The sequence below is a fragment of the Hippichthys cyanospilos genome, unplaced genomic scaffold (assembly GCF_059441005.1).
Source record: "Hippichthys cyanospilos isolate Australia breed blue-spotted pipefish unplaced genomic scaffold, RoL_Hcya_1.0 HiC_scaffold_73, whole genome shotgun sequence".
NCBI classification, from domain to species: Eukaryota; Metazoa; Chordata; class Actinopteri; order Syngnathiformes; family Syngnathidae; genus Hippichthys; species Hippichthys cyanospilos.
The window spans coordinates 52,321-61,220 of record NW_028283429.1 but is presented as its reverse complement, the minus strand read 5'-3'; the positions used below and the strand labels follow the sequence as shown (position 1 = coordinate 61,220).

At 37.7% G+C, this 8,900-nt stretch overlaps 1 protein-coding gene across 1 annotated transcript in view; it reads left to right on the top strand.

The window, feature by feature from the left end:
• Window positions 1–2,289: 2,289 nt before the first annotated feature.
• The window catches only part of LOC148405053 (receptor-type tyrosine-protein phosphatase U-like), a gene marked incomplete at its 3' end in the record, with an annotated part of 58,217 nt that continues 51,606 nt past the window's right edge, over window positions 2,290–8,900 (top strand). The window contains exon 1 of the mRNA XM_088407296.1: window positions 2,290–2,556. Coding sequence (XP_088263422.1) covers window positions 2,293–2,556 — 264 coding nt within the window. The remainder of the gene's footprint in view (window positions 2,557–8,900) is intronic.

Here is an 8,900-nt window from a genome sequence, read left to right as displayed (position 1 = left end):
ACTGTGGGCAATCTCACACTATATCAAGATTATAGCACAAAATATCTCCCGGACTTCTTTAATTTGTCACGATGTTTAATTCATGGATATTTCATACATCACATGTCATCTTATAGGGAACCTCATTAAAATGTCACATGGCTGCACATTCATGCTGAATTTGTTAGTCGCTGGTTCATGAACGATAGCTGTGTGGTTGGGCCATGCACAGGTCTTAATAACGTCTCTATACAATATATTATGAAGAAGCACATATAGGGTCCAACTACCAGTGAGGACGGTGCAGCTTTACCACCAGCCCTTGGTATGATTTTATGAGTCCCCTGTGAGCCTGCAGGATGCACGATAGGAGACTGGATTGTGAAAGATCTAATTAAACAGAGCAATATGAGAGTGCAGTGATCCCCAGCCTCGGACAAGACACAAATCAGTGGCTGTTGACAGTGGGCTGCAGGGCAATTGGGCTTTGCTGTAAAATAAGTACTGTAGCCTCAAGATAACGACCAACCCCGGTCCCCCGGTGTGGTCCCCGGTTTAACTTTCTTTACAAGTTAGGGTGATGGGTTGTTAATCTCAATCCTATAGCACAAGACATTAAAGTAAATGTTTGTCCTGTGCACCCTAAATGGATTATTAGTGTTGTCAGGTTACCTTTTGTCCAAAAACGAGATTTTGTGTTTTTCATATATATAAATATATATATATTTAGGTATTTGGACGGCTGATTGAGTGGTTAAGCCATCGGTCTCACAGTGCAGTGGTCTGCACTGTCTGCATGCTCTCCCCGGGCTTGCGTGGGCCTTCTCCAGTGTCCACTCACATTCCAAAAACATGCATGGTAACTATATTGCTATATACTCTAAATTGCCCTTAGATGTGTTGGTGAATGTGAATGGTTGTCTGTCTCTGTGTGCCCTGTGATTGGCTGGCAACCAGTGCAGGGTGCCCCCCGCTGACTGTCCCAAGATGGCTTGGATAGGCACCAGTAAGCCAGCAACTTGAGTGAGGCTAAGAGGCTGGAGAAAATGTGTGAGCGTGTATATGTATACACACACACACACACGCACACACACACATACACACAGCGAGAGAGATAGAGATAGAGAAAACCGTGTCTGTATTGGACTGTATATTAAACTTTTGAAGATGTACGAGAGTTGATGCGATCCTCTTCCTGAGGAACATTCTCGTTTTGTTTTTTTCTTTTTTTAAAAAAGTGTCTTAATCACATTTTATTGTGCTCATCAGCATTCATTTGCTGTTATGTTTGAGTAGAAAATAACGGTCTTCTGGCCACCTGGCGCCAACGCTCGACTGTGTGGTCTCTAAAGACATTGAGTGAAGGAGAAAGGAGAGGCCTCGGAGTACAATGACGACAGGCTTGATTATGCGAGTACACAGGAAGGTCTCCAGCATTGTTGTGCTAATCATGTTAACGGACAGAAACTCAAGGCAGGACAGATGCTCGGAAAGGCCAATGAGGTTATGTTATCATGATTAGGAGGCTACCATTGGGATTTCTCCTGTACAGTTTTTTTTTTTTTTTCCTATCAGATGTATTCCTTCAACAGTTCACACAAATGACTTCCTCAGCCATTATGACTTTTTATTCACCAGAGTACATATTCCCCCATTCATCAAACGCCTACATGCATGGCTGTGATTTGATTGCGAACAACTTCCAATTTTTTATCATGTGGATTTGAACTGCTAAAAATGGTTAAAAGCAGATTTAATCCTTTGTGATATGTGTGTCTTAGTTCACAGAGTGTCTGCTTAACACAAATCTCTCCTGCATCGCGTATAAGCTCCCAGCAGTTATCTACAAATCAGTTTGAAAAGCTATGAGTTTTTGCTTTTTTTTCTTCTCCATGGCTTCATCTCATTTGGTGCGAGGCTCACGCATTGGTGTAAAAGCCAAACCTCTAATGATGTTCTCAATAAGTAAGTGTTTGAGAACACATTGCCATAACGTCGTAATTGTATCCATGAATATTTTAAAACAAGGACGCAAATTACTAGAAAGAGAACACAAATTATTAATATGAATATGAATCATTAAATTTTCCTGTCTGCTGTTTAACTTCACATATAGTCCGAGTCTGTTTGAGATTTATATACTGTACTCTGGCTATATCTAATAAAGATATAACATGCTTTTACATGTCAGCTCTGGAGAGGCCCCGGTGTAATACAAAAGATGTGTTTATATTTCATCACGTCTGTGTTTTATCATTATGGTGCGCATTTACAGATGTATTATTATTTTTCATTCTCATTTTAGGTTCTTATATGTTGGTGAATGCTTCGCAGCACGCAGCGGGCCATTGCGCTCAGCTGCTGCTGCAGAGTTTGAGTGAGAACGACACACACTGCGTCCAGTTCAGCTACTTCCTGTACAGCCGCGATGGCCACAGTCCAGGAGCCCTCAAGGCCTACGTGCGTGTCAACGGCGGTCCGCTGGGCAACCCCGTTTGGAACACGTCCGGATCTCACGGGAAGCAGTGGCATCAGATGGAGCTGGCTGTCAGCACCTTCTGGCCAAATGAATATCAGGTAAAGATGGCCGTGATTATTAGATTTTTTTGACCTCGTTGACATTTGACTTGAATCTGATTCAATTACTTGTGTGGCTTTGTCATATGCACCATTGGAGGATTTGGTCTAGATTTGCCAAGTTTTCTAACCTACACGCAGTCATTGGAAGAAATGAAATACAGATATTAATTTAGTGCTTTAGTAGATTTTTCGGATACTACTTTTTTGTTGTTGTTGTTGTTGTTTCCTGAGTCAAATGATTACCGGTAGTTTAAATGCAAGCTCTGCAGGAGCTTGAAAATGATCCTAATCATTTGCTACAAATATCTCACAGCTAAAAGACGTCCCTCCAATAGTTAAATCGACAATATTTATACACAATATGTACTCAACTGTCATTTTACGCTGTCAGGCCTAATTACAGCCAGCTACAATAATGCTCATCGTGCTTTATAGCCTATTTACAGTATTGATTCATTGGCTGGCACTGAGTGTGTGTCACAGATTTTCCTGTTGGTTTGCAGATGGTTTGTCAGGCGCTTCTAAGGTAGATCCATCTTTTGATTCAATTTAATTTTTCTGCAAACTCAGTGGAACTGTCAAAAAGCAATTAAGTTGAGTAGTGTGCATTTTATCATGAACTGTCAGCGCCTGTAACTTAATTGAATTGTGTTCAACCCTGCAAGAACTGACCTTCACTTTGTAAATAGTAGTTCCTTGTACAAACAGGTGCAAGATTTAAAGTGAGTCTTTCCCATCCTGTAGCCTGACAATGAGGTAAATGGTGTCTCTGATGGACAGGAGTAAACAGTGAACAATGCTGTTTTTTTCCTAAACCAAGTCTACACAGAAATTCCAAGTTGTTTTTAAACTTGAAGTCCGTATTATGTAAAACATGTTTAATTCAAAAGGACACAGTGTCTGAACTGGAGACAGTGTCATGAGAGGTGTTATTAAAGGCTTTATCTTATATTTGCGGAGATATGCCGATTGTATTTCATGAAGAGTAAATGAGAATACCTAAGCTACTGTTTGCAAATTTGAGCAGCAACATATCAGGCCAATCAGACGCTATTGATGTTTGTGTTTACGTTAGCTGCTGTGCCAGTATCAAAAAGGATCAGATCAATATTCATCCTTCTATTATTTTAACAGCTTATCCCATTCAGGGCCGCAGGAAGCTGGATCCTGTCCCGTCTGGCATCAGAGAATGGACAAATACCGATTCAGTCAGAGGATCAGATCAATATTTCATTTCTAAAGAATTATCAATTGGTCATATGCATTGTTAAATGTGCATTATTCAGGGAAGCCGGAGCCTGGGTAAGAGGTCTGCGTGTCTTGGACTGATCGCTCGATTTTGGTGGGGGGTGTTGACATTTTGCGACTGATAAAACATGCGCATAGCCTTCCGATAGACTTGCTTGATTTGGATTAGATTTGTTTGCTATTTTGACTGTAGTAGGTCAGAAATGGAACACAAATGCCATGAGATGCATACCAATGTGGTTATGACTAAGAATGTGCATTTGACAACATTTCCATGATGGGTGCAGAAAATCACTACCAATTAATTATGTATTAGTATTTTTTTTCTTCTTAGGACGCAGTAGCTGTCTTATATGGATTGCCAACTTTGAGTGCACCAAAAATATGTCAGCTGGATTAACTTTAGATGGCAGACCAGAAACATATTTTCCACTTAATAAATATTTCCATGAATAATAAAACATTCTTATTATAGTTTCTGGGAGTTCTGTATGAATATGTTTGCAAAACTGCTACTCAATTGCTCCTCCATACAGAATTCGTGAGCTTCCTAAACTAGCTAATAAGGTGTCAGGGAATTGGCATCTTATTTTAATCATAATAATTCTCCATCCACTACTTAATTTATCTCAGCATGACATCAGCAGTGTGAATCATCCCATCTTTGCCATGCCCTCATTAAAGATTTTAATAGCTGTGGTTCTTGTGTTGGAAATATGACAGTGAATGAGTTGAACAGTGTCGAGTGTCTTGTTGAAGATGGCCTCAGTGGATACTGAGTTGAGGTGACATCACTGGTTTGCAAAGTGGTATTTTGTCCGCATACAGTTTCAACGTAGCTCTCAAGCTATTATGAATGTATAAAGTATTGGCTATGGTTGGGATGGGGAAGTCGACCAACTCGGGTGGATTGACTTTAAAAATACGTTGACTAAAACTATCTGCCTCAAAACTCTGATGAAGCCATGTTTGCGCTACTGTTTTCTAGATGGACTTTTCTTGCGGAGTATCTTGCAGTATTGCAATGATGGCCACAGAGATAGAATCCGCCCCCAAAAAGCTTGATATAACAAGTTTGGACTCGTTTCCTATTTAAAAAGATGGACAAAATAAAATATTGTGTTATTGCAAAGTGGACCTGGCATAAACACTGCATTGCTTCGACTCTTGCATTGTAAGTAGATGTGAACTAAAGAGTAGTTAGTGTTTGTTGACCTTAAATGGTAATTGCTAGCCCACTAATGCTAATTTGTAGAATATATTAGACTAAGTACAGTGGGCCCCAGGTTTACGAGATTAATCCGTTCCGCAGATGGGATCGTAACGCGAATTCACTGTATGGCAGGCAATCCAAACCTATATTAAACAGCAAATGCGTGAAAAAACATTCAAATTGTATATACATATTACAAATTTGTATCAAAATATTATAGTGAGTGCTGCTTACATATAATATACATGTATACAATTAAATAAATCATAAAAAATATAGAGATGATTTATTTACCTTTGAGTGCTGTGAGATCTTGTTATAGCCATATTCCATAGTGAGGGGGGCCTAGCTAAGCTTAGCTTTCTTCATTCTAGTGACATAAGCAGTGACGCTTGTATAGACGTATGAGCGCGGAACGACTCGCAGTCACGCATGCACACTGACCGCCATGTTTGAGGAGGAGTTTTTGTCGTAGTGTGAAAAAAATAGAGGAAAGAGGGACAAAAAAAACCACGCCACGGTCGCCATCGTAAGGTGAAAAAAACACAAGCCAGTGACGTCGTAAACCGGGGGTCCACTGTATCTGTATTAATATGCATCGATTAATTGTTCAGTCTTAGTAAATTATTGAAAAAATGAATACAATCCAATAATAACAAAATAATTTTGTTGGGCTGCTTGGGTAATGAATTTTTAAAAATATTTGCTATTGGCAGCCCTAGTTTTACAGCTTATAAAAACTCGATGGTACTAAACACACTAATACCACATCATCAGCCCAACATATATCCACTTTATTATTACTGGATAAACATTACTGATTTACTACATAACCTGTACCCCCCATAACAGATTTTTGGTAGTTGTTATGAACCTTTGATCTACATTATTTTTTAAGTGAAACTTTGGAGACAAAAATTCACACCTCAGAATGTAACTAATTTGCATTTGTTTGTGCACTGCGAAATTATAACTGAGCTAGCGGTAACCTTTATCTGTGTGTGCGTTTTGTTTTACTTGAATCACTTTTTATATTCTTTTCACGTTTGGCATTTTACTAATCCCGTTGTTGGTCAGTTTAGCAGCCATTCATGTGTACATTCGGCAGCAAGTAATGGCTCTGTGAATGTTCACACACTTTTTTGAAAATAATGTGTTTGTCTGTACAGGATTACAAAAGGGATTATAAAGGGAATTAACATTTATATTGGAAAGCTTTACTTCAAACCACACGATGAATCAGTGGAAAGGATGCTTCTTTTTTGTTTATTTTGTTAGGTGGTAATTATTCACATTCATGTTTAAAAACAAAAAAATTATATATTTGTAAAAAAAAAAAAACATGCCATTTTCAGCAATGTCTCAAGAGGTTATGATTTTAACAAGTAAAGGTGCTCAATATCAGCAACTAAGTTTTTTTTCATGTTATAGTTTCCTCTCGGCAAATGTTTGGCTTTGTTTTGTGAATCGGTCTTATTGTTATTACTTTTTCTCTTATCCCAGCCCACTTACAGTTTCTCGCTAGTCAAAATTTTTCCTTGGCTGCCAAATGAGAGGAGGATGATTAATATGAGGAGGAGTGTAAGTCTCTTAAGACTGGGCAAACACTACCACCTTTGAATAAAGCAACTCAATCGGTCTAATACACAAGCCATGGATTTTTTTTTTTTTTTTTGCACTTGCATTTTTCTTCAAAGTTTTTGAATGATTGTAGCTTGGACATCTTCCTTTCTTCAGCAGTCATAATTTTGTAAAAAGCCAGTTGTTGTTGTCATCACAGCTCTATCAGTGGTTTAGCCACCCTGTGAAGTGTTATGTAGACTTTCACAATACGCTCTCAAATTAGCTAGCTATTAGAAATAAAATGTTCTCTGTCAAAAATTGTTAAAGGTCAGATGATCTTGACACAGTGTTTGCCACACTCACACTTCTTACGCAAGTGTTGCAAGAGTTGCACAATATAGTACAATGTAAAATACTGACAGCATTTTCACCAATTTGTGCCCAACCTTATTCAAGTAAGTTAACCAAAAAATTAAAAACAGCTCTTTCTGTAATGCAATGCAGTTTTACAATACTGACTATAACAGATTAAATACATAATAAATCAATACCTATTTGATGGCCTCAATCAAAGCCTGTGGAAACAAAAAATAAATCACACACTTATAACCATAAACAGCTGGATTGCTTTAGGGCAGGGGCAATATAAGGCCTAAGAGAGCATTTGAGCTGGACTTCCATGCGACACCGAAATATAATAAAAGGCCTGAACAACTGTTATAAAACCTCAGAGCCTTTTACTGCCGGAATACTGTACAATACATCATAGTTATTCTTTACAAAAGAAAAAACAGTGGCACCTGATGGAATAAATCTTACCAATCCCGGGACTAGGGGCAACACAGTTTTCATGAATTCTCATTAAAGTGGCTCCAAAGCACTGGCTCCAAGTAGCTTGCAAATTTGTTTTCAAGTTCTTGCACTCTTCACAGCAATACAATAACTTTATATTTCTGACAAAAAGAGCTATACCATCTCATTAAACAAGCAAAGTGTGTAACAGAGGTGGAGATGGAACCTCTTGTCATTCACCTTTTGTAAAATTGCCTTCAGGTAGTTTTCAGTTCTTTTTTTTTTTATTTTATTTTTTTAAGGTGGTATAACAAGATCTTAGCTTTTTACCATGAGTTCATGTTGCATCCTTTTTCTCGTAGCCTTTTACATGCCATCGAAAAAGAGTAGCCTACTCAAGTTTGTTGTTTAAGTATACTTTATGATGTGTGGAAGATTTTTTTTCAGTCTGTGGTTATGTCTGAAAAATGAAATTGCCACTGCAATTGTTTTCTTTAATATCCACAATCAAGACATGATGATTTAAATTTCATAAACATATGGAGAAAAAAAGTAATTTATGGCCTTCTAAGTGTTTTTTTCTTGTTGAATTTGTTAATCTACTCCTTATTTGAAAAATTATGCTGTAATTAGGGTTTCACAGTTGATTATACAGTACTTCTTCAACTGGGAAAATGTTTGGTAGGATGTATTCTCTGTTAATCTATTTTAAACATTCTTACATTAGATTAGTTTTATTGTCATTGAACAGAAATACAATGAAATTCAATGCACTCACATACTGGATTCATTGAGAAATTTAAAAGCATAATATGAGGTCAATAAAACATGCTAAAATGAACAAGCAATAAAAAAAAAAAAAAACATGCATTTGTCAGCGCCACATTCATGTCTTCATGTGCTGTACTGTCATTCTACTCATCTATTAATGTCACTGATTACAATGGTGCCCAGACTTACAAGTTTAATTCATTACATCCCCATGCTCGTAACCCAAGCCATCATTCCTGCTTCAAAATGATTAAAATACCATTAATCTGTTAAAAAAAAACACTGTTTTCAGTATTGCGCTTTATAAAACTAGATAGTAAACACAATTAAAATAAAATAATTAAAGTCGTTTTATTCTTGTGTGCCTTGGCCCCCGTGCAGCAATCTTATGTATACAGACATAAGTAATTCCCAAAGGTCTGATGATAAAATGCACAAGATGGTCTCAACTGTTTTGTTTTTGCTGTGGTCAAAAAACATGCCTGCGAGTGTTTTTTGCGCTGTCATCCCGTGTTTCTCCAGCTTGTGTTAAATACAGGTTGTCAAATGTTCATTATTGCTGCATGTCAGTGCTAGTTTTGTTAGCACATCTATGGCCTTATGCATTGTGCCACTGCAAGGGCTTATCACTCAAATTTTGGCCACAATGCCTGACAAAAAATCAGTTCATATCTGGAAAACCTAATAGGTCTTGCTACGTCTGCAAAATGTTCTTATATTATTGTTGTCAACAGCACACCTATTGGTTGCTGTC